The 25,709-nt window shown below is 41.8% G+C and overlaps 2 protein-coding genes across 2 annotated transcripts in view; both read left to right on the top strand.

The window, feature by feature from the left end:
- The window catches only part of LOC138968860 (uncharacterized), a 510,049-nt gene that overhangs the window by 177,153 nt on the left and 307,187 nt on the right, over positions 1-25,709 (top strand). The gene's annotated exons all lie outside the window — the stretch shown is intronic.
- On the top strand, positions 75-24,972 carry LOC138968861 (START domain-containing protein 10-like). Its single transcript, XM_070341529.1, has 5 exons — positions 75-367; positions 2,592-2,739; positions 15,132-15,235; positions 20,060-20,177; positions 24,189-24,972. The coding sequence occupies exons 1-5, from the start codon at positions 206-208 to the stop codon at positions 24,458-24,460; spliced, it is 804 nt and encodes a 267-aa protein (XP_070197630.1). The 5' UTR covers positions 75-205; the 3' UTR covers positions 24,461-24,972.

Below are 25,709 nucleotides of genomic sequence, written 5' to 3'. Positions count from 1 at the left end.
CAGATTAAACAGACCACAAGTAGTGTCGTAAATTATGAACTTCATTACGCGTTGTGGGTTCGGCGTGGCCGCTTTCCGATAGCGACTGACGAAGTCGATTCCCAGGGAACACGACAAGCATTTTCAGGCGGAGATATTTTGTGATGGTTTCGACGAGAAAAACGGATTAAAAACCGAAGAGTGTGCTACAAATAAACTAGTCAAAATGACGATGCCAGTAGGAACCGTGAAAATTGCGGAGGATTCCGATTTTAAACGTTTTAAAGAAGTGTGCGATAATAATGATGGTTGGAAACTGGAAGTCGACAAACAGAAGACCATGGTGTGGACTAAAGCAAACGATCTGTCCGACTTTAATATGGTGAAGGTGGGTACACGTTTTGTTTCATTTTGTTAAAACACATTGAATTTAAGTGATTGTATGCAGCAGCCACTCAACTTCCAGTTCCAGTTTTGGTTTGTTTACTTTTACTTTCACAGGTTCAGCCACTACCTTACTTTTCAGTCATTCACTGATTCAGTCGCAATAACATGGATCCAAACATAGATCTCTACTAGGGATGGGCGAATTTAAGGGGCACGGTGTTTCTTTGATTTTTGAAAATCTAATTATCATTTTGAACATTTCTAAAGACGCAAGCGTATTGGGAGGGTATTTACAGCTACACAGTATCTGGTGAGAAGTCTAGCTCCTGTGCTCATGACACATGTCACTGAGTAGAGAATGTGTCCTAAATGTTAAGTATTTTACATGCTACAAGTTGGACTTGAATTAAGTGCTTCAAACAAGCCCAATCTTGGGGCGGGGATATAGCTCAGTTGGTAGCGCGCTGGATTTGTATTCAGTTGGCCGCTGTCAGCGCGAGTTCGATCCCAGGTTCGGCGGAAATTTATTTCACAGAGTCAACTTTATGTGCAGACTCTCTTCGGTGTCCGAACCACCCCCCGTGTATACTACATTGGGTGTGCACGTTAAAGATCCCACGATTGACAAAAGGGTCTTTCCTGGCAAAATTGCTTAGGCACAGTTAATAATTGTCTACCATACCCGTGTGACTTGGAATAAGGCCGTGAAAGGTAAATATGCGCCGACATGGCTGCAATCTACTGGCCGTATAAAATTTCATCTCACACGGCATCACTGCAGAGCGCCTAGAACTGTACCCACGGAATATGCGCGATATAAGCCTCATTGATTGATTGATCTTTGCTTATAATGTGCAATTCATAACACAGCTTTAAACCAAAATAAAATGACAGACAACCAGTGTTGTTACCAGCCTAAGAAGACAATAGGTCATTTGGACCTCCCTAAAAAAACCAATAGGTCCAAATGTCCTGGCTTTAAAAAAACAATAGGTCCAAATTGTACCACCATACCTTTGATACATGCAATGCAAAATAACTTACAGTCCGGAGTTAAATCTATCTTTTTAGTAATTTTACGCAAAAATGACAATAAAGCAATTGAACAATGATAACACTTTATTATCTCATTCTCACAGAAATTAGTGTATGGCGCTCATTTGCTGATTTTTGGCAGTACATTCCTGACCTACCCTTTCCAATACAGTGCCCGGTGTGCGAATGTAGGGATCCTGCCTGATCTTCGCATTGCCATGCCGTAGTATTATATTGATGAACTTTCCGCTGTTTGCGCCGTTTTCGGTAAATAGGTACACTGGCTGGATTGGGTATTTCCGTAAACGCAGCCTCGAGTGTCAATGACGACAAACATGGACTCGGCACCGAGTGCATTTTCACTCGTAACAAACATGAGCATTTCGATCGGGGTTTGTTTTCCGACTTTGCAACTCCCATTCCATTCATTGCAGACCTTGTCCGCCTTGTACGAATATATATGTATCGGTCAGTTGACCACCAAAACTTAAAAACTATTGGTCCATCGACTGGACAAGGCTAGGTCAAATCAGAAAGAAATGAGTCAGAGACCTAAGACCGAGGCCTGGCAACAACACTGGACAACTATCACTATCACTATCAGGGGTTCCAAATATTTATTGCTGACAATACAATGCATAATATATAAATTATATTACAATAACTCAATAAATTAAATTGTGGTTGTCAAGTATTCACAATGAACATAACAACATGAAAACACATCAATATATGTAACGAAGTATCACACACACACACACACTCACACACACACACACACACACACACACACACACACACACACACACACACACACACACACACACACACACACACACTATAATAATATAGGGTCAAACTCAAAGTTTATAGTTCTAATCAGAGATCTGTAGCAAGGGGATCGCACAGAATGAGATTATGATGACAAAAAGAGAGGTAATTAAATCGTCTGTGACACATCATAAAAAAAGTTGTTAATCAACTTAATGGACTGCCAACAGGTAACATTTCTTGTGGTGTTTTACCTGCTCTGTCTTTCCTACATACCATTGGCACTTTGGGCTGACCAGTTGAATGTGTATCAATGCTCATAGAGAATTGAAGACCGGTAACTGTGTAATAAGTTTAGGTTATCCAATCTAAACCCTAACTTGAGTTGAGAGTGAATTACATTTACAATACTGTTTCAGATCAGATCAACGTTTGCTGATGTACCAGCGTCAGTGATGTATGATGTGATCCACGACCCACAGTACCGGAAAACGTGGGATCACTCCATGCTGGAAGGTTTCGAGATCTGTGTCATCAACCCCAACAATGATATCGGCTACTATGCAAGTAGGTCCACGCTCTGTGTGTGCGTGCATATGGTTAACATCTCTATGTGTGTATAGTGGACCCCCCCCCATTCAAAGTCTGTGAAAATCAGGTAATGAAAAGGGGAGAGTCTTAAATTGGAGAGAAATTTACAGTGATTATGTATGTAAAATCTGAAAAAGCAAGGTCTTTCATAAAGGATAGGCTATAAATTATACTGAGTATAAATCAGGGCAACTGTACTTTAATCGCTGTGGTTGTCAGAGAGGAAGCGTGTGTGCATGTTTGGGTTTATAAATTTATACCAGTTAACATGTCAGAGTAGATCTATGAATTGTGTTTGTGCAGGTGACAGCACAATAGATTCCTTGCAATACCAACGCTGTATTTTAATTTAAAACGCAGTCAATTAGTTATAATAATTGATAGGAGGTGGCTTCACCAAACTGAGATCTTTTGAGTTATTAGCGTCTCTGTCATTCCCACTCCAAGCAAAAGGCATACTCCTAGTTCAGGTGGTTGTATCACAAGAGGTTAGCACTAGAGGTTAGCAGGTCGCTGGTCGGTTACCTCACGGATGATTTGGTAATGGATCAGTTTCATCACTTCGTTATCTCAACTGTTGCTGCTAAGTAGAGCGCACATGTATTAAAAACACGGCATACGTACACCTACAATGTGATGGTTGTAGGCGTGATAAGAGTGATGGGCAGTGGTGCATTGTCACTGCTGTTACATAAAATGATAAATACTGTACTGTCAGCAATGTTTAACCAACATAACATCTTACAGTTCTTCTTCTTCTTCCATATTGTGACCACGGTCATTTTGGCTGACCATTATGTCACATTGTGGAGGGTTGCAGATTCCAAAGAGTGAAAAAAAAAAAAAAAAAAAAAAAAAAAAAACCCCTAGCTAGAATCTACTAGGGGCTGGGGAGTTCCTGCACAATGCGCAGTGCAGGAGTCTGGGGCCTGGGGGTGTGAGAGGAGGAGGGATGAAGGGGTCTCGTTCCAGTCCCTGATTGTTCTTGGGAGGAAGCTGTTCTTTCTGTAGTTTGTTCTCGCTGGGATCCGCTTGAATTGCTGTCTCTCTGTGGGGACTCCTCTTCTAGCCCTTGGGGCGAGTAGGTGTAGCTCCTCGCACCTCACATGTGCGGATCCCGATGTGATCTTCTTCAGCATGGAGAGCCTGGCCTCTTTCCTGCGTTCTTCTAGCGAGGGCCACTCTAGTTCGTTGAGCATGTCGTCCACGCTGGCCGTCTGTTTGTGTCTGTTGAGAACAAAACGAGCTGCCCTACGCTGCACTTTTTCAATCTGACTGACCTCTTTGATCTTGTGCGGGTCCCAGACTGTGCAAGCGTACTCGACTATTGGTCGGACAAGTGATTTGTAGGCTAGTTCTTTTGTCTTTGGAGATCCGATTTTCAGGTTTCTCCTCAGCATGCCTAGTGCACTGTTGGCTTTGGCACACACGTTGTTGATGTGTTTGTCCCAACCTGCATCTTTCTGAATGGTGACGCCCAGGTATTTGATGGCGTCCACCGACTCCAGCTGGTGGTCATGGAGCACGTAGTCGTGGGGCTTGGTTGTTCTGCTTCGAGTCATTGGGAGGGTGTTGCATTTGTCAGGATGGAATGACATTTCCCACTCTTCTTCCCATGCTTCTAAGCTTCGCAGATCGTCCTGGAGACTCTCGTGGTCTTGTTGAGAAGTCACTGGCCTGTTCAGCATGGTGTCGTCTGCAAACAGGCGCGAGCTTGAAGTGACTCTGTCCGGTAGGTCATTGATGTAGGCTAGGAAGAGGCATGGGCCCAGCACAGATCCTTGGGGTACTCCTGACTTGACGTCAGTATAGTCAGACTCTGCCCCTTCCACGACGACTGACTGGCGGCGCCCACTGAGGAAGCTCCCGATCCAGTCGTTGACCTTTCCTCGGACACCATAGTGGTGGAGTTTATGGCACAGTAAGCTGTGGTTGACTTTGTCAAATGCCTTGGCAAAATCCATGACAACTATATTAGTCTGGAGGCTTTTTTCTAAGTTGGTTGTGAGTTCCTCAAAGAGTTCAAGCAGTTGGGTTTCACATGAACGACCTTTTCTGAACCCATGTTGTTCTTCGCACAGTATCTTGTTGGACTCGAGATGACTCATGATGCTGCTGACCAGAATGTGCTCCATCACCTTGCACGAAACGCTTGTGAGAGAAATTGGGCGGTAGTTCATTGGGTCATAATGCTCGCCCTTTTTGAATACTGGGGCGACATGGGCAGTCTTCCAGTCATCCGGGACGGACCCTGAGCGGAGTGATTCCTGGAAGATGGTCGTCAGTGCTGGTGAAACTTCGGGTGCGAGCTCTCTGAGGACACGGGGGGATAGGTCGTCTGGGCCAGTTGCTTTGGTGGGATCCAGGTTCAGAAGGAGTTTTTCAACTCCCTTCTTTGAGATGGAGATTTCATCCATGGCGGGAAAAGATTCCTGGTCGCTGGACATGGTGCATTTCGTCTGGAACTCCTCGCTGGTGTAGGTGCGTCCGTCACTGAATGCTTTGTAGAACTGGTCATTCAGGACATTCGCCTTCTGCTTAGAGTCAGTGACTAGGCGCCCCTTGTTTTTCAAAGGAGGTATCCCGGATGAAGTGGAGCGTTGATGTTTCATGTAGGTCCAGAAGCGTTTTGTTGATGGTAGAGAGTCAGCTTCTTCTTTGGAAGGAGTGAAAAGGTTGCTTATGTACTCCCAGTATGCTTTGCGGATGCCCTTCTGTACATCTCTTCTGAGATACTTAACCTCAGTCCTCAGTGCGTCTGTGTTCTGTTTCTTCATCTTTTTGTATTTTCTGTTTTTCTTTCTGATCAGCCTTCTTAGGGATGGTGTGATCCATGGTTGTTTGTCTTTTTTCCTAGGTCTTTTGTGTGGGATGTTCTTCTTCACGCTCTGTAGCAGGTCTGTTTTGAAAACAGTCCACAACTCATTCACCGTACTATCTGTACTCTTTTCGGCTATCTTCTTCTGTAGCTCCCGCATGTCTTCCTTCATCTGTTCCCAGTTAGCTTTGCTATACAAGGGGATAGGTCTCGCACACCCGTTCTTGAGGCTGATCTTGGTTGCTAGTTCAAAGTAGACGATGTCGTGGTCAGAGAGTCCTGGCACTATCTCCACACGGGAGATGAGGCCTGGTGCGTTTGTGAGGACAAGGTCCAGGGTGTTTTCCAGTCTAGTGGGCTTGTTCACCATCTGTTCCAGGTTTTGTTCACTGATCATGTCCATGAAGTCCTGGTGGAGCTGGGGGTGGGGCACTGGTGTCTTCATGGTCATGGGGCTTGTTGTCCAGTCAAAACCAGGGAAGTTAAAGTCTCCTGCTATGATGATGTTTGTGCGCTTGATCTTGCATGCTTTCTTGAGTGACGTCTCAAACTGTTTGAGGCTATCTTCGTCTGCTACGTTAGGGCGGTAGTATGCGCATATGTGAGTGGATTTCATGCACATATTGTCATAAAGGAAGATCCAAATTCCAATCAGCAAGAAGTTCATTGTGATAGCTATTTTAACTTGGGTGTGCACAGTACAAATTAATGAAAAATTGTGTTTTATTTTTGTGGTTGGTCATAAGTATGTGAATTATATTTTTGAAAATAATGCACGCTACATGAAGCAGATTATTGTTTGGCAGAATCACCTTTGATGTGTCGCACTTCATCCCTTTTGAAAACATTTTCCTTGCATGTTGCAACTTGCACATCCGTCCATGGTTGAATTAAAGTTTGTGCTTTTGTTTGTTTGAGTGGGACAAGTCCTTTACGTTTATTTGGGGACAATATGTGGCACATCCTAACAAGGAAATATTTGGTCCTGTCATTGCCCATGTGAAACTTACATCCATTCCTTTCTCTTGATTTAGACATATATAGCTGAATATATGATGATCTGTGATAGATACTGCTAATGATGTGTCTTTCACATCAAAGAGAGAGAGAGAGGAAGAGAGACAAACGGCTTTTTGAATGAGATGGAAACTGAGAGATGAGGTTTAGGGAGAGGGGTTCGGGTGAGGGGGCAGAGAGTTGTGTCAGGGTGAGGGGGTAGAGAGTTGTGTCAGGGTGAGGGGGCAGAGAGTTGTGTCAGGGTGATGGAAGCAGATAGATAAGGGTGTGCGGATCGGGGGGGGGGGGGGGGGGGGGGTCTGAACATCCCTAATAAAAAATACAGTGGAACCCCACTTTTAAAAGCTCCACAAAAATATGAGAAAAGTAGGTTTTAAAAAGGAGGAATTCTTAAATTGGGGGCTCTTAAAAGGGGGTTCCATTGTAGCAATTAATTTCGCAGGGGTGAGAATTTAAACTTCAGCCAGCTGACAGTCTGGTGCACAAAAATATCCAAAGGAATTAGTTTTCAAATTAAACTGCCTTTCAAACAGCCCCTTTATTTTCTTGCAAGGTGCTAGTTTGTCATGCTAAAACGCCTCTGCTGTAATCTGGCATTGGCTGTTTGCTGTTTGTGCATCACAAAGGTTACATTGACAAAAGTGTAAGTTTTCTCTAACTGAAGTCTTCTTAGTTCAAACAGCAAAGAGACAATGTTATGGCGTCAATAGAATCATTCTTAGGAAAACACACAAGCAGATTATTGATTTCATGGTGGAAGCTTAGCTATACAATAGACCTGAACTTTTTAGTCGTGTTTCTAACTATGGAGCACAAAATAGCAACACTGTAATTGTTTGTTTTCAACAGGAGTTGATTTATTTTGAGCTCAGGTACATGAAAAGGTTCAATGCTACTGTGACCGTAATCTGTGACAGTATATGTTAGCTGTGCTGAAGTTAGTCACCTGTTGCGCTTGGAATGTACACTGTATTAATGATTGATTTTATGTTTGCTCCGTCCGTGTATGATATAATTATGTTTTATTATCATGTACAGTATCAGATCACACTATTGGGGAAACAACAGCTGGGTTGAAACATCGAACATACTGGTGATTGTGTCAGAAACATTTAAGTGTCATTATTGGGGCTTGTTTATGTCAGAAATACATTTTTAATTTTAGCGAATCCTGTTCTGCAATAAATCTTTGTTTTTGTCACTGTTGATAAATTTTGTTTGCTTAAATTTACCTCAGTGATGTCAGCAGATAGCGGCGGTTATAATTTATATTACCATTACTTTGACTGTGAAAATGTGGATTTCAGATAATGTGTCTGAATCGTGACAGTTTGCAATAGTCTCCTGTCCGCCCAGCGACCTTCCCCTTGACCCTGCTTGTGACCTCGATGTTTTTTGCTCCCGCAAGGGGTACGGTACTCTCTAAGCACCCAAAACCTCAAAGAGAGATAACTGGCGGAAACCTTCCAAAAGGACGACTTACTAGTGCCAAAACCTCATAATTGTAATTTTCATGTGTTAATTACTAATTTTCCCCGGAAAATTACTAATTTTTTCCGGAAAAATTACTAACTTTCACCTGTTCATTATTAATTTTTAGTTTTGGCTCACTTCCTGACGGATTGCTAGTGCCGAAACTAAAAATTAGTAATTTTCCCGTGAAAATTAGTAACTAACAGATGAAAACAGTAACTGACAGCGTTAATTAGCAAATATCACGTGATAATGGGTAACACCAGGTTTTGGCACTAGTTAAAGCCGTCATACTCCTGTCCGCCCAGCCGACCTTCCCCTTGACCCTGCTTGTGACCTCGATGTTTTTTGCCCCCGCAAGGGGCACGCACCCAAAACCTCAGAGAGATAACTGGCGGAAACCTTCCTATTGGTACAGTGTCTTTTTAGTCTCAGTTTAATGTTTTAATGGGACATAATGTTTGCACAACTCATCATACCTTTCTGTAATAATGAACCTATTTGAAATAAAAACAAGTCGCGTAAGGCGAAAATACAACATTTAGTCAAGCTGTCGAACTCACGGAATGAAACTGAACGCAATGCAATTTTTCAGCAAGACCGTATACTCGTAGCATCGTCAGTCCACCGCTCGTGGCAAAGGCAGTGAAATTGACAAGAAGAGCGGGGTAGTAGTTGCGCTGAGAAGGAATAGCACGCTTTTCTGTACCTCTCCGTTTTAACTTTCTGAGCGTGTTTTTAATCCAAACATATCTTATCTATATGTTTTTGGAATCAGGAACCGACAAGGAATAAGATGAAAGTGTTTTTAAATTGATTTCGAAAAATTAATTTTGATCATAATGTTTATATTTTTAATTTTCAGAGCTTGTTTTTAATCCAAATATAACATATTTATATGTTTTTGGAATCAGAAAATGATAAAGAATAAGATGAACGTAAATTTGGATCGTTTTATAAATTTTTTTTTTTTTTACAATTTTCAGATTTTTAATGACCAAAGTCATTAATTAATTTTTAAGCCACCAAGCTAAAATGCCATACCGAAGTCGCTTTCGTCGAAGATTGCTTGGCCAAAATTTCAATCAATTTGATTGAAAAATGAGGGTGTGACAGTGCCGCCTCAACTTTTACAAAAAGCCGGATATGACGTCATCAAAGGTATTTATCGAAAAAAAGAAAAAAACGTCCGGGGATATCATTCCCAGGAACTCTCATGTAAAATTTCATAAAGATCGGTCCAGTAGTTTAGTCTGAATCGCTCTACACACACACACACACACACACACACACATACACCACGACCCTCGTCTCCATTCCCCCTCTATGTTAAAACATTTAGTCAAAACTTGACTAAATGTAAAAACAGCAAGAAAGCTAAAAAATATTGTTTCAGTTGTTCAAAACAACTATCAAACAAAGCCCCCAGCTGAACAGGTACACGTCGAGTGAGCAAAACAAATAACAAGTCGCGTAAGGCGAAATTACGTACATTTAGTCAAGCTGTCGAACTCACAGAATGAAACTGAACGCACTGCATTTTTTCACCAAGACCGTATAGCATCGTCAGTCCAGTCGGGGAAAAGGCAGTGAAATTGGCAAGCCAATACAGCGCGGTAGTGGTTTCGCTGAGCAGGATAGCACGCTTTTCTGTTTCTCTATTCTTTTTAACTTTCTGAGCATATTTTTAATCCAAACATAACATATGTATATGTTTTTGGAATCAGGAACCGACAGGGAATTATTAGATGAAATTGTTTTAAAATTGATGTCGGAAATTTTATTTTAATCATAATTTTTATATTTTTAATTTTCTGAGCTTGTTTTTAATTCGAATATGACATATTTATATGTTTTTGGAATCAAGAAAAGATGAAGAATAAGATTAAATTATTTTTGGATTGTTTTATAAAAAAAAACCATTTTAATTACAATTTTCAGATTTTTAATGACCAAACTCATTAAAATTAATTTTTTAACCTCCAAGCTAAAATGCAATACCAAAGTCTGGCCTTCGTCGAAGATTACTTGACCAAAATTGGTTGGAAAAAGAGTGCCTCAACATTCACAAAAAGCCGGATATGACGTCATCAAAGTAATTCATAAAAAAAATGAACAACCTGTCTCGGAATATCATATTCAGGAACTATCATGGGAAGTTTCATGAAGATCGATTCAGTAGTTTTCTCTGAATCGCTCTACACACACACACACACACAGACACACATACACACATACACCATGACCCTCATCTCGATTCCCCCTCTATGATAAAACATTTAGTCAAAACTTGACTAAATGTAAAAATGACCAGGTGTAGACATTAAACCCAACAGTAGTTTGGGATTGCCATTTGGAGACGGCCTCAGGGGGAAGGTGTGTTGATTGATTGTAAGTATAACAACCCAGCTGCACGCACGTCATGGAGACAGTCTTATTGTCGCACCACAGTTCATGCGCGTAACACGTCATTGATGAAATCTTTCCACCAGCTGGGGTCTACCCTGTAGCTTGAGGGAGTGACTGAATTTTTTCATATTTTTAATTGTTTATGGACTCACAAAAACCAATCTATTCTTGGATACCATCTCTGTTTTATTTGCAGTGGTTGATTAATGTTATCACAAAGGATTATTGTAATTGCTGAAGCAGAATTTGTAATGTCAAGTATCACAGAAATAACAAGTCGCGTAAGGCGAAATTACTACATTTTAGTCAAGCTGTGGAACTCACAGAATGAACGTAGTCCGCCGCTAGTGTAAAAGGCAGTGAAAGTGACGAGCCTGTTTGGCGCGGTTGCGCTGTGCTTCATAGCACGCTTTACTGTACCTCTCTTCGTTTTAACTTTCTGAGCGTGTTTTTGATCCAAACATATCATATCTATATGTTTTTGGAATCAGGAACCGACAAGGAATAAGATGAAATAGTTTTTGAAACGATTTTGGAAATTTAATTTTAATCATAATTTTTATATTTTTAATTTTCAGAGCTTGTTTTTAATCAAAATATAACATATTTATATGTTTTTGGAATCAGTAAATGACAAAGAATAAGATGAACGTAAATTTGGATCGTTTTATAAAAAAAAATTTAATTACAATTTTCAGATTTTTAATGACCAAAGTCATTAATTAATTTTTAAGCCACCAAGCTGAAATGCAATACCGAAATCCGGCCTTTGTCGAAGATTGCTTGGCCAAAATGTCAATCAATTTGATTGAAAAATGAGGGTGTGACAGTGCCGCCTCAACTTTTACAAAAAGCCGGATATGACGTCATAAAAGACATTTATCGAAAAAATGAAGAAAATATCGGGGGATATCATACCCAGGAACTCTCATGTAAAATTTCATAAAGATCGGTCCAGTAGTTTACTCTGAATCGCTCTACACACACACACGCACACACACACAGACACACATACACCACGACCCTCGTCTCGATTCCTCCTCTATGTTAAAACATTTAGTCAAAACTTGACTAAATGTAAAAAGGGGGAGTCTTAAAATGGGGGTAAATTTACTGAGGCTATGAACAGAAAATCTGAAAAAGCAAGGTCTTAAAAAGGAGGAAGTTTTAAATCGGGGGGTCTTAAAAGGGGGGTTCCCCTGTAGTGGGTTTGCTCTGTCCTTGTTGGGCTTAAATAGGGCTTTAGGTTCAAGCATACATCCTCGATCAACACCGAGAACTTTCGCATGGAAGCCTATGAGTATCAATGTGTTAATGAATCATTAAAACTGCAATGAAATTTCCTTAAAAGTTTAGTCAGCTTTCCGTCATGGTTTTTATTTTAGTATTTTTACTCTCTGTCCAAAGCCGGAAGGGAAGTTTTCCTTTAAAGTTGGTCCAGCACCTATTGGCAAAAGGGTTTGGCAGAGACTATTGCATCAGGTACTGGCAACTCTTCTAGTTGCCAAAACAAATGGGATTTGCTTGAGGGGGGGGGAGGGGGGGGGGGTTGACCATTGATATTTGGCATCTATGCCCTTTTTACTGTTTTTTCTCTCTCTGTCCGTAGAAATAGATGAATCATTTAATTTTTTTTTTATAGATACGTACATGTACCTCATTCTTTGCTGGTGTTGTTTTATAAAAGGGACGTAAACGATTACTAATTGTGTGCGCGCATATAAATTGTGCGTGTGTGTGTTTACCTTTGGACACATTTTTAGACTATGCATATATGAGACTGTGCCAAAAGGTGACGTTTTCATGTCAGTATGTCCCAAATGACATCACCAGTACATTTTTCATTCTATCTAATCTGTTTTCGTTCTATTTTTTCTAATAACATGCGTTAACAATTGATTGCCAACTGGAATGGAAGAGCACAAAAAGTGTAACTTGATATGTAGTTTCTCTAGAGGGAAAAACATCTTCCACTTTCATGTCAGTGTGTCCCATGCAACATACATTTGCCAAACAGCTATGTGCAAGTAGATTATTTGTTAGTGGTATAGAAAATACTGATCAACAATTAAAGTCAGTTTTCACATTCATTTTCTACCTATTTCTTATTTGTTTATTCTGTTGGCAATGGTGAAATGTCAGCAATCGTGTGTCATTCGGGACAGTAGACATGACACCTGACCTTTTGGCACAGTCTCATATACTAGCTGCATTTAATTGTTCTGCTGTAAAATAAAACCAGCTAGGATTCTTTTTTGGCATGTTGTTTATTGTGTGTTCAAGTTTCTCATAAGTGGAATGATGTGACTCCGCTCTGCTTTCCCGAACATGCACATGATGCAGGAAGCGTCAGTTTATCTTTGGCCTTTACCTTAGTGTGTGAATTGACACAGTACAGTGTTCAGGTGAAGTGCCAGTGTGCATGTGAAAATACCACAGTGATAAGGGTTCTTCAGCATTGGGCACTCTCTATCAGGCCAACAGAATATTGTACAGTGGAACCCCCCATTTAAGATTTCCAAAAATCTGAGAAAATCAGGTCTTAGAAAAAGAGGTAGTCTTAATGGGGGTAAATTTGCAGCTGTTATGAATCGAACATCTAAGAAAATCAAAGTCTTAAAAAGGGGAAGTCTTAAATCAGGGGGTCTTAAAAAGGGGGTTCCACTGTACCATACTCTGCCAGCTTCTCATTCATCTTATTTCCTGCCAAAGGGAGGTGGGGGGGGGGGGGGGTGGGGTGAGTATGGAGGAAAAGAAGATGGTTATTGCATGAGGGAGGATTGTAAATTTGTGCCCCGCTTGTTTGGTAACGATGATTAGATTTTTCCGGCCTTTTTAATCTTCCCTCAAGGGTGATGCTGCTGGCACGCAAATGGGTTTTTTAAGCAACCAGAACATGGTTTGGATGCGTGACTATATTGTTTTAATACTGAGAAAAAAAATGTCTGGTGATTCAACTAGAGAGTTGATCATGTTTGCTGGTGTACTGCAGTGGAACCCCCTTAACGACTGACTGATGTAAGAGTATCAACCCCCCTATAATGGCCTTGTTTCTTCACATTTTCTGTTCATCAATGTACCTCATGTCTTAAAAAAAAAAGGGTGGGGGGGGTCCACTGTATTTATTCAAGTCAAGAATGTTGTTTTTAGGACAAAGGACTGGGTGGCCGAGTGGTAACGCACTTGCGCTCGGAAGCGAGAGGTTGCGAGTTCGACCCTGGGTCAGGGCGTTAGCAATTTTCTCCCCCCTTTCCTAACCTAGGTGGTGGGTTCAAGTGCTAGTCTTTCGGATGAGACGAAAAACCGAGGTCCCTTCGTGTACACTACATTGGGGTGTGCACGTTAAAGATCCCACGATTGACAAAAGGGTCTTTCCTGGCAAAATTGTATAGGCATAGATAAAAAAAATGTCCACCAAAATACCCGTGTGACTTGGAATAATAGGCCGTGAAAAGTAGGATATGCGCCGAAATGGCTGCGATCTGCTGGTCGATGTGAATGCGTGATGTATTGTGTAAAAAATTCCATCTCACACGGCATAAATAGATCCATGCGCCTTGAGTTCGAGTCTGGAGATAAGCGCGATATAAGACTTCATATAACATTTTTGTGCTCAGAAACCATCAACTTTACAGCTTGAATATTTCTTTATGAATGAAGCCACCATGGCTCAATGAAAAGAAGAAAACAGAAAAACGTGTCTCACGAGTGTGATGCTGACAGTTAGATTATATGCTAGCAGCATGTGCGTGTCTAAAGCAATTTACATGGTGGTGTGATCTGAAGTAAACTATGTGGTGTAATGCGTTGTTCTGCTTATTGAGGAGTGTCTTGCTATGACACTGGAGCGTGAAGGCAAGCAATTATTAGTTGTGGTCAAGTCTAAGAAGCATTTTGTGAGAGGGGCAAAAGAAACCATTTTTTATGCATTAAATGAGTTAGAGCTAATTAAAAACTGACAAGCAAGTAAACAAACAAACAGAAGATGTTCCGCACATTGTGTGTCAAAGTGTTCTTGCACACATCATATAGTATGCTACATTGTAGCAAGTGTCACGCTAATTAATTCACAGATTAGATCGTGTGAAAGTGTTAATTGAACTAATTTAATGTGTGCAAGCTGTAATGCATTTTCTCTTTCGGTTCCGAGTTGTGACATTTTGATGATGTTTCCCCCTTATTTTACTGCAGTACAGTGGAACTCATCTGTTAAAACCTCTGAAAATCAGGTCTTAAATAGGCCTGAAAGTGGTGAGTAATTTACTCGCCATGGCGAGTTTAAACATGTAACTGGCGAGTAGAAATGTTCATCTACTCCCTAAATGCAAGTAAAGTTGCTGAAACAAATTATTGGTTTGTCTAGTAAAGTTTGCTCTCTGGCTAGTACATTTTCAGAAACACTAGCCAAAGGCGAGTACACCATTTATTGAACTTTCAGCGCTGTTAAAAAGGAAACATTACAGTCTTAAAATGGAGGTAAATTTACATAGATTTTGAACAGGAAATAAGGTCTTAAGGGGTAAAGTCTGAAATGGGGGAGGGGGGGGGGGGGTGTCTGAAAAGAGGGCTCCACTGTTGTGGTACTTGTATTATGCTTTTGTTTAAAGCTGTGTTTCATATTGCAATACTGTTGTTATTTTTTCTGTTGCAGTCAAATGCCCGACACCCCTGAAGAACAGAGACTTTGTTACACAGCGAGCATGGCTAGACATGGGAGATGAGAAGATTATCTTCAACCATTCTGTTAATCATGCAGTAAGTTTGTTCATGTCTTTTCTCTTATTTTAGAGTACAGTTGAACCCCCCTTTAAGACCCCCCTAAATTAAGACTTCCTATCCTTTTAAGACCCTGTCTTTTTAGTCTTGCTGTTGATAAACCAGTGTAAATTTCCCCCATTTTAGGACTCCATCCTTTTCAGGACCTGATTTTCTCATTTTTGGAGGTCTTAAAATGGGGGTTACTTCTTCTTCTTCTGCGTTCGTGGGCTGAAACTCCCACGTACACTCGTGTTTTTTGCACGAGTGGAATTTTACGTGTATGACCGTTTTTTACCCCGCCATTTAGGCAGCCATACGCCGTTTTCGGAGGAAGCATGCTGGGTATTTTCGTGTTTCTATAACCCACCGAACTCTGACATGGATTACAGGATCTTTTTCGTGCGCACTTGGTCTTGTGCTTGCGTGTACACACGGGGGGGTGTTCGGACACCGAGGAGAGTCTGCACACAAAGTTGACTCTGAGAAATAAATCTCTCGCCGAACGTGGGGACGAACTCACGCTGACAGCGGCCAACTGGATACAAATCAAGCGCGCTACCGACTGAGCTACATCCCCGCCCTGGGGGTTACAATGTAGTATAATGTACTTGTTTACTTTAACTGTCTGGTTTTTGAGTCACTTGAGAAAAAGTGACTCTATGTAATCGGTCAGTGTTAGTCTGTCCGGCCATCCGGCCGGCCGGCCGGCCGGCCGTCCGTAGACACCACCTTAACGTTGGACTTTTCTCGGAAACTATCAAAGCGATCGGGCTCATATTTTGTTTAGTCGTGACCTCCAATGACCTCTACACTTTAACGATGGTTTCGTTGACCTTTGACCTTTTTCAAGGTCACAGGTCAGCGTCAAAGGAAAAATTAGACATTTTATATCTTTGACAAAGTTCATCGGATGTGATTGAAACTTTGTAGGATTATTCTTTACATCAAAGTATTTACATCTGTAGCCTTTTACGAACGTTATCAGAAAAACAAAGGAGATAACTAGCCTTTTCTGTTCGGCAACACACAACTTAACGTTGGGCTTTTCTCGGAAACTATAAAAGTGACCGGGCTCAAATTTTATGTGAACGTGACTCCCAGTGACCTCTACACTTTGACGTCTGCTTTGGTGACCTTTGACCTTTTTCAAGGTCACAGGTATGCTTCAGGTATGCATTGTGTTGTGAATAGCAATTTCTTCCTGTCCATCTGATGCCTCATATAATATTCAGAACTGCGAAAGTGACTCGATCGAGCGTTTGCTCTTCTTGTTTTGTGTTTACCTGGCTGATTGACTGACTGATGAACTGACCAATCTTTCTTATCTTATGGCTGCCAGGACCTGTGTTTGTTTAGGTTGTCGTCCCTTGTACAGTTGACATGTAAGGAACATTATGGAAAGAACGCTTCTTCCACTGCAATGGTAGTGTGATTCCAACTGGGGGAAAAAACACCCACCAACATTTAAAGCACACACACATATAAAATAAACTTGATTTATTACAACCACCTCAAATTTAAGCATTTTTGTTCATGTTTTTAGATATAGCTGCAGTTTCGTGAAACGGAGAGTGAATAATTGCTTGTACATGTATAATCAATATCATGTGGGGTCGCGGAGTTAACACTGCCTCCACACAATCTTTGTACGACTACATGACACAATCCTCACAGAGGTTGGCTTTGGGACCCAGCGTTATTTTCTGACAGCTGTCACTGTCGGCACGTGCCCTATGCAGAACCTGTCTTCCCTGTGGTGGTTACACACGTTTTGTCAAACTCCATCAGAGAAACGCTTGTCGTGCACATTTTTCCATTCTCTCAATCTGGGACAGTGAACTGAAGATAGTACAGTGGAACCCTCACTGTCGCACGTGCCATATGAAGATCCTAGCTTCCCTTTGGTGGTTACCATTTTTTGTCCTGCACATTTTTCCATCCTCTCCTCAGCTAAACGCGTGTCCTGCACATTTTTTTCATCCTCGACTCCTCAGCAAAACGCTTGTTGTTTACATTTTTCCGTTCTCTCCTCAGCTAAACGCTTGTTGTTTACATTTTTCCGTTCTCTCCTCAGCTAAACGCTTGTTGTTTACATTTTTCCGTTCTCTCCTCAGCTAAACGCTTGTTGTGCACATTTTTTCCGTTCTCTCCTCAGCTAAACGCTTGTTGTACACATTTTTTCCGTTCTCTCCTCAGCTAAACGCTTGTTTCGCACATTTTGTCATTGTCTCAAACCGGGACAGTGAACTGAAGATAGTACAGTGGAACCCTCCTTTTAAGACCTTAACAAAATCAGAGAAAATCATGTCCTAGAAAGGAGGGAGTCTTAAAATGGGCGTAAATTTGAAAAGGTTATGAATGAAAAGTCAGAGAAAACGTGGTCTTAAAAGGGAGAGAGTCTTAGAGGGGGGGGGGAGGGGGTCTTAAAACTTAATAAAAGTAGGTTTCCACTGCTACTAGCTGAGACATTAAAGACACAAGTTGGGTTGGTTGGCTGGTTGCTTGACTTCTGTGGCCAGTATGACTTGAGCTGTGTGATTTTGCTATGTTTTCTTCTCTTTTTAAGTACTTCACCTGGAGTGAAGGATACTTTATTCATTTGTACAGTTTAACCCCTTTTTAAGACCTCCAAAAATGTAGGCAAATCAGTTCTTAAAAAGGAGGGAGCCTCAAAAAGGAGGTAACATTACTGACTTTACCAAACAGACATTTTCACTGTAAGGTCTTGAAAAGGGGGAATTGAGTCTTAAACTGGGGGGGGGGGGGGGGGGGGGGGGGCTTTGTCTTAAAAGATAGGTTCTACTCTGTATGACTATATGATTCATACAGTGTGTGTGAGTGTGTGTGTCTATGTTAATGTGTGTATACATTGTGAGATCGCGCACACACATGCTTGATGCATAACGCCTGCATGTGTGGGTGTATGGAGGGGGAGAAGGTTGCATTTTGGCTTATTAGTCTGTCTTATATATCATGGCAGCAAATAAAATGTCTGTGCTTCAGTTTAACGACCTACAAGGGCTAGTTCAGTAAGGTAAAAGCCTACATCTGATACCATAAGGCACAGTGATAGCGTAACAGCCTGTACATCAAAGAAGCTTGATATTCACCGCAGCTGTTTTTGACACAATGATCAAAATGGTTGCAGATATGCACATGCTTCACAATATACCCTATGTGTGTGGGTATAATGTACACATGCACACATTTCAAGCTACATACACAGACAGACAGTGAGACAAACTCATAGGCAGGCAGACAGACAAGACAAATACACATGCATGCATATACCCACACACACACAACACAAATGCATGCATGAACGCATGCGCACACACACACACACACACAGACACATGCATGCACGCACATGCATGCACACGTGCGCACACACACACACGTGCGCACACACTGATGATCAGTTAACCCCTTCACTGCCACAGTATAACAGCATTTTGGTATTGCTGTGCGCCTGCAGGGCAAATTTCGCTTTCTTCTGTAGGTTCACCGTCTAATCTGTTCACTGCTCAATCATTTATTGAGATATCTCTTAGATCTTTGGTATGTGGTTTGCTTACACCCTTGGCTATTATGTGATAACATGATCATTGGACTTTGTTTGTGATTGTTATAGTAAAAATCGATATAATGACCACTTTTGTAAAAAATTACAGTTTCCAAACTTTCACACACACACTGCAGCACGTAAAACCGCAGAAAACACAGCTAAAACTGGTGTCAAACATCAGGTACTCACATTACAGCCCATAACAGTATTCTTCTGTGTGGTAATCCATAAATCACTTCTTGTAGAGCTTCCAGAACACTGTATCATTTGAAAACAGGTCTACGAGTTGATGTCCGACTTTCGGCGGCCAATTTGAATCTTATAGATCGGGAAAAAATTATAAAAAAGTTTTCACCACGTGGTACTAACTTATCTGAACGGTCATTGGGAAAGAACTGTGTTTAAACCCCTACAAGAAGTTGGACAGTGGTTACCTTCCATTTAGTTTTCACAAATGTTCTGAAAAGTGCTGATGTAAGTACGTGTATGGGCGTATGACAAACCAAACATGACCACGTACCTAGTACGTGCTGGGCAGTGAAGGGGTTAAAGCCGTCTTTAATTGAGCCCAAAGTTGACTTTACGAAGACTTTAAGCAATGTATTTTGACTGAAAAGGTTATGCTTAAGCTTTGTGCAGCGAGCTTTGTGCAGCGAGCTTTGTGAAGTAGACTTTGTGAAGTAGACTTTGCCCAATTAAATCAGGCTTATGGTAAACAAAAGAGGTCTGACGTGCACTTCCATGATTTATTTGTGACAGGGGAGGCTACCGCTCCTTTCACAGCAGACTCTGCACCCCAGTTGTTGGCCTTTAAGTCAACACCGGTGGATTGTGGAATTTTGTTTGTGATGGGGTCTGGTGGTTTCCGATTGCCTGTATGTTCATGGAAACCTTCGGGTTTGCATAACAGTTTTCATAGGGCTTAAGAAATTAGCCCTAACATTTTCAATCCTGTTTGATTGCACTTTGCCTCCCGAGGTGATCGTAGTGTTACGGCACTCGGTTACATATTTATGAGAGAAGCAAAATGTGTTTGGAGGAGGGTGGGTTGAGGGGGAACAAGGCAGAAGTTGACAGAACTGATCAATTTCTGCTTTTAATGGATGGAGAAAAATTGCTGTCTTCTCAAGCATAAAAGCTTTTTTTTTTTAGAAACTTTCAGATGTAAAAGGGGGAATTTTTTGTTCTCCTGAAATGATTGGAGGGATGTGCTAATTACAGTGATCTTAATCTTTGTCTAATTGTGTTTCCAGAAACGGCCAGTGAAGAAGGGGATGATCCGAGGCATCTCCTTCCTGACAGGGTACCTCATTCGTCACGTCGACGACACAACTTGTCAGCTCACCTATGTGGCGCAGTCAGACCCCAGAGGTGGGTGAATGTTGGTACTGTTGTCTGGAAGGAGTTGATTGTCAACTAGTTATGGCATCACTTGTCCGTGTCTGGGGTTTGACCTTTGGCCAAGGCAGGAGAGAGAATGTAGTTTGACCATATCCCTTTTCCATGTACTGACTGTTTGTGTCTGTCATGCCTTTGTCTGTATTTTAAGAGCCAAGACCAAAGATGATTGCAAACATCAAAGATCCCATGTTGGTTTGTCAAGAGCAAGTGCAGGCTGAGGCCAGGGGTATAGATACATACCATGGTACCTGGCAAGCTCCTGTACCGTAAATTGATATTGCTCTTTTGTCATCTTCGTCATCTGCTCTAGAGGGTTACACACCTCCCACATGTCATACACTCACATATTTAATTTTATGTGTATGACTGCTTTTTTAAATTTTCACACCATTAATGCAGCTATATTACATTTAAGAGGGTATACATTGATCTTTTAACATAATTGTTAGCCTACAGGTGCAGTTTTAAGTTCTACTATCTGTGACTGCATTTTGATATAAAGACAGACACAATCTTTAAGGAGGAATTAAGATGAGAGACGGAATGTGTGTGTGTGTGTGTGTGTGTGTGTGTGTGTGTGTGTGTGTGTGTGTGTGTGTGTGTGTGTGTGTGTGTGTGTGTGTGTGTGTGTGTGTGCATGCATATATGTGTGTGTGTTTTCTTCGTCACAGTGTTTGTGTATTTGTATATGATGTGCATGAATGACAGTGTTAGACTAGCAATGTTTCAGTACATATATGCGTCTAGTAATTTTAACAGCTGGCAGTTTATTGATCCACATCTCCAGACGCAGATGTGTCAATAATTAATTGTGGGCTAGTACACTATCATGTGACTCATAAGGTGTTTTTCCATTGCCATGGAGAAAGGAGAGGAGATCGAAGGGCTTGGTTGTGTGGAGGCTGTAAAGTGTGTGTGTGTGTGTGTGAAATGTGTTTGTGTGTGTGTGAGTATGTATGTGGGAAACTGTGTGTGGGTGTGTGTTTGTGTGTGTGTGTGTGTGTGTGTGTGTGTGTGTGTGTGTGTGAGAGAGAGAGACAGACAGACAGACAGACAGACAGACAGAATGAATGTACATAATTTTGTCATTATCTATGTTTAAATAGACAAAAACTTACTGGCAATTCAGATACATGTAGCTTGTGACAGATTTTGATTGAAATTAGATACCGCATATGTATAAAACACCCCCCGCGGGTTAGGGGGAAGAATTTACCCGATGCTCCCCAGCATGTCGTAAGAGGTGACTAACGGATTCTGTTTCTCTTGTTACCCTTGTTAAATGTTTCTTGTATAGAATATAGTCCATTTTTGTAAAGATTTAAGTCAAGCAGTATGTAAGAAATGTTAAGTCCTTTGTACTGAAAACTTGCATTCTCCCAGTAAGGTAATATATTGTATTACGTTGCAAGCCCCTGGAGCAAATTTTTGATTAGTGCTTTTGTGAACAAGAAACAATTGACAAGTGGCTCTATCCCATCTCCCCCCTTTCCCCGTCGCGATATAACCTTCGTGGTTGAAAACGACTTTAAACACCAAATAAAGAAAGAACAATTGACAAGTGGCTCTATCCCATCTCCCCCCTTTCCCCGTCGCGATATAACCTTCGTGGTTGAAAACGACTTTAAACACCAAATAAAGAAAGATGTATAAAACGTTACAGGTGTTACTCTCCCCAGACCCTACCAAGGCCAGAACTGTCAGTGCATGCTGATTGTTATTTTGCTATGGCGGTATAGTCATGGTCCTTGTTTATGCAGCTTTTTTGTGCTTGTTGTTGTTTATGTGTTGTTGTTTTTTAACACATGTTGCCTCCTCTGTTAAGGCAGCCATCCCTTGTGAGCAGTGTCTGTGACATTGTTTTAACACATGTAGCCTCCTCTGTTAAGGCAACCATCCCTTGTGAGCAGTGTCTGTGACATTGTTTTAACACATGTAGCCTCCTCTGTTAAGGCAACCATCCCTTGTGAGCAGTGTCTGTGACATTGTTTTAACACATGTAGCCTCCTCTGTTAAGGCAGCCATCCCTTGTGAGCAGTGTCTGTGACATTGTTTTGACACATGTAGCCTCCTCTGTTAAGGCAACCATCCCTTGTGAGCAGTGTCTGTGACATTGTTTTAACACATGTAGCCTCCTCTGTTAAGGCAGCCATCCCTTGTGAGCAGTGTCTGTGACATTGTTTTAACACATGTAGCCTCCTCTGTTAAGGCAGCCATCCCTTGTGAGCAGTGTCTGTGACATTGTTTTAACACATGTAGCCTCCTCTGTTAAGGCAGCCATCCCTTGTGAGCAGTGTCTGTGACATTGTTTTAACACATGTAGCCTCCTCTGTTAAGGCAGCCATCCCTTGTGAGCAGTGTCTGTGACATTGTTTTAACACATGTAGCCTCCTCTGTTAAGGCAGCCATCCCTTGTGAGCAGTGTCTGTGACATTGTTTTAACACATGTAGCCTCCTCTGTTAAGGCAGCCATCCCTTGTGAGCAGTGTCTGTGACATTGTTTTAACACATGTAGCCTCCTCTGTTAAGGCAGCCATCCCTTGTGAGCAGTGTCTGTGACATTGTTTTAACACATGTAGCCTCCTCTGTTAAGGCAGCCATCCCTTGTGAGCAGTGTCTGTGACATTGTTTTAACACATGTAGCCTCCTCTGTTAAGGCAGCCATCCCTTGTGAGCAGTGTCTGTGACATTGTTTTGACACATGTAGCCTCCTCTGTTAAGGCAGCCATCCCTTGTGAGCAGTGTCTGTGACATTGTTTTGACACATGTAGCCTCCTCTGTTAAGGCAACCATCCCTTGTGAGCAGTGTCTGTGACATTGTTTTAACACATGTTGCCTCCTCTGTTAAGGCAGCCATCCCTTGTGAGCAGTGTCTCTGACATTGTTTTAACACAGTGCATAAAGTCCCCGTTCGGGCAGGTTGCCAGCATTGTCATGTGTTTTTGACATTTAACATTGTGTATTCCTTTGTAGCCAACCTGCCCTACTTGTGGGCAGATCTTGTCATGTTGTTTTGACATCAGTTTCTTTTCACATACCTTTACACAGAAAATGTACTTGGTCAGCTTTTTTGTAGTTCTTTTTCTATTTGGGTCTTTGAAACGCTCATGCACAGGCCCTTGAAATGCTCATGCACAGGACCTTGTAACACCCATGCACAGGCCTTAGCAACACTCATACACAGGTCTCTAAAATGCTCATGCACAGGCCCTTGAAACACTCATGCACAGGCTCTTGAAACACTCATGCACAGGCCCTTGAATCACTCATGTACAGGCCCTTGAAACACTCATGCACAGGCCCTTGAAACACTCATGTACAGGCCCTTAAAACACTCACGTACAGGCCCTTGAAACACTCATGTATAGGCCCACGAAACACTCATGCACAGGCCCTTGAAACACTCATGTACATGCCCTTGAAACACTCATGCACAGGCCCTTGAAACACTCATGTACAGGCCCTTGAAACACTCATGCACAGGCCCTTGAAACACTCATGCACAGGCCTTTGCAACATTCATGTTCAGGCCCTTGAAACACTCATGCACATGAGGCCTTTGCAACGCTCATGTTCAGGCCCTTGAATCATGAATGTGCTGCTGTGTGGCGTGTTTTGCTCAGCAGCGGCTGCAGCTAGTGTAGGCCTGTAGCACAAGTAGCCTGAGGCTGGATTCAGTTTTGTTTTGTTTACACTAGTGCATCTTTATTTGGGGCATTTATTCATTTGATTTACAAGGTAATACAGGGGATGTGAATATCTAGCTTACATAGGTCAACATTTATGAGTGACTGATGTAATAGTGTAATATTAATCCTCTAAAACCCTGTTTTCAAATTCTCCGTTCCGGTCAACGATTTCAGGTCCCTTTGTCATGTAAGAACTAGTTAAAAAGTCCTTGACATTCCTTCTGTAGTCTCCATTGTGAATTCTTCCCAGCCAATTGTCTAGTTGGTCAATCCATACATTTTCTTGTTTCAGGCAACCTGCCGGCATGGGCCATCAACAAGCTGACCCGCATCCTGGCGCCCAAAGTGACCAACAGGATCTACAAGGCGGCCCAGAAGTACCCGACCTGGAAGGCCAAGAACAACCCGGCCTACAAGCCCTGGCTCTACCCTGAGCAGATGATGACCGAGCTACCCAGGTACGACCCCGCCGACATTCAGCAGATGGACATGATGGCATCGTGCGATTCCCTGGATGAGGGCTCCGAGCTGCAAGAAGGCGACTTCAAGGACGACGATTTATGAGAGTGGACGCTTACTTCTTTGTTTTGCAGAGTGGTCGACGATTTATGAGAGGGGACGCTAGTTCTTTTGCTTTGGAGAGTGTTCGACGATTTATGAGAGTGGACGCTAGTTCTTTGTTTTGCAGAGTGGACAACGATTTATAAGAGTGGTCAACGATTTATGAAAGCGGACGCTAGTTCTTTGTTTTGGAGAGTGGTCGACAATTTATGAGACTTGAACGCTAGTTCTTTGTTTTGGAGAGCAGTCTGACTGAAAGCGATTGTGTTGAAAGTATGCATGTAATACCCTCCTGTTGTAGTGTGAAATGCCCTCTAAGTCAATGTGTATTTAAGTGTAAGGTACAGTGACTGTGTATATTTATTTATTTGTTTTGAAACATGTTGGGATAGGTGTTAGACGTAGAACTAGACAGTTGGCTGGGAATTTTACAACGAGGATGCCAAGTTTTATGGCAGGGAAAGTGAAAAAGAGGAGGGATTTAGAATGGATAAAATATATGATGGGGGGGGGGGGGGGGGGGGGGATTTGTATAGCAGAGTCAAAGATCAAACTGGCAGTGTGGGGCAGAAGGGGAACAGGGCGGGTGTACAACAACCCCTGAACTTTAGTTGAAATGAAATACAGTATGCAAACATTTTTCCTTAGAAATGTGTAAAAAAAAATGCTTCAGAGAAAAACACCTTCCCACACCCACTTTGCTTCTGCAATGGGGTTCAGCTGTTGAGGTATTGCTCATTGTAAAACAGAAGTGAAAGCACTGTTCTTGTTTACAGTGTATGTTTAACTTTCTTTCAGAGTGTGGCCTTTGAAAGTGAAAATTTTGTTTGATAAAAGATACATTTGTACACTTTCACACTCAATAGAGGGAAAATAAGTTTGGGGGGGGGGGGGGGGGGGGGAATAAATGGAGGGGGTAGGTGGCAGCGATAGAAAGATTTTGGATAATGGACAACTATAAAGGTCGTTGTTTTTTCAATTTTATTTATTATTTATGTATCAATACTCATCAAGAATTCCCGCATCACTCCTTTTTCTGATGTGTGTTAATTGGTGGCTCTGATTTCACTAAGGCATTACAGTGGAACCCCCTATTAAGACCTCCACAAATCTGAGAAAATCATGTCTTGAAAAGGGGGAGTCTTAAAAGGGGGTAAATTTACAGAGGTTATGAACAGAAAATCTTAAAAAAGCAAGGTCTTAAAAAGGAAGAAGTCTTAAATGGGGAGGGGGGTCTTAAAAGGGGGGTTCC

Source organism: Littorina saxatilis, linkage group LG6 (assembly GCF_037325665.1).
Source record: "Littorina saxatilis isolate snail1 linkage group LG6, US_GU_Lsax_2.0, whole genome shotgun sequence".
Classification (NCBI taxonomy): domain Eukaryota; kingdom Metazoa; phylum Mollusca; class Gastropoda; order Littorinimorpha; family Littorinidae; genus Littorina; species Littorina saxatilis.
This window is presented reverse-complemented; position numbering and strand designations above follow the sequence as displayed.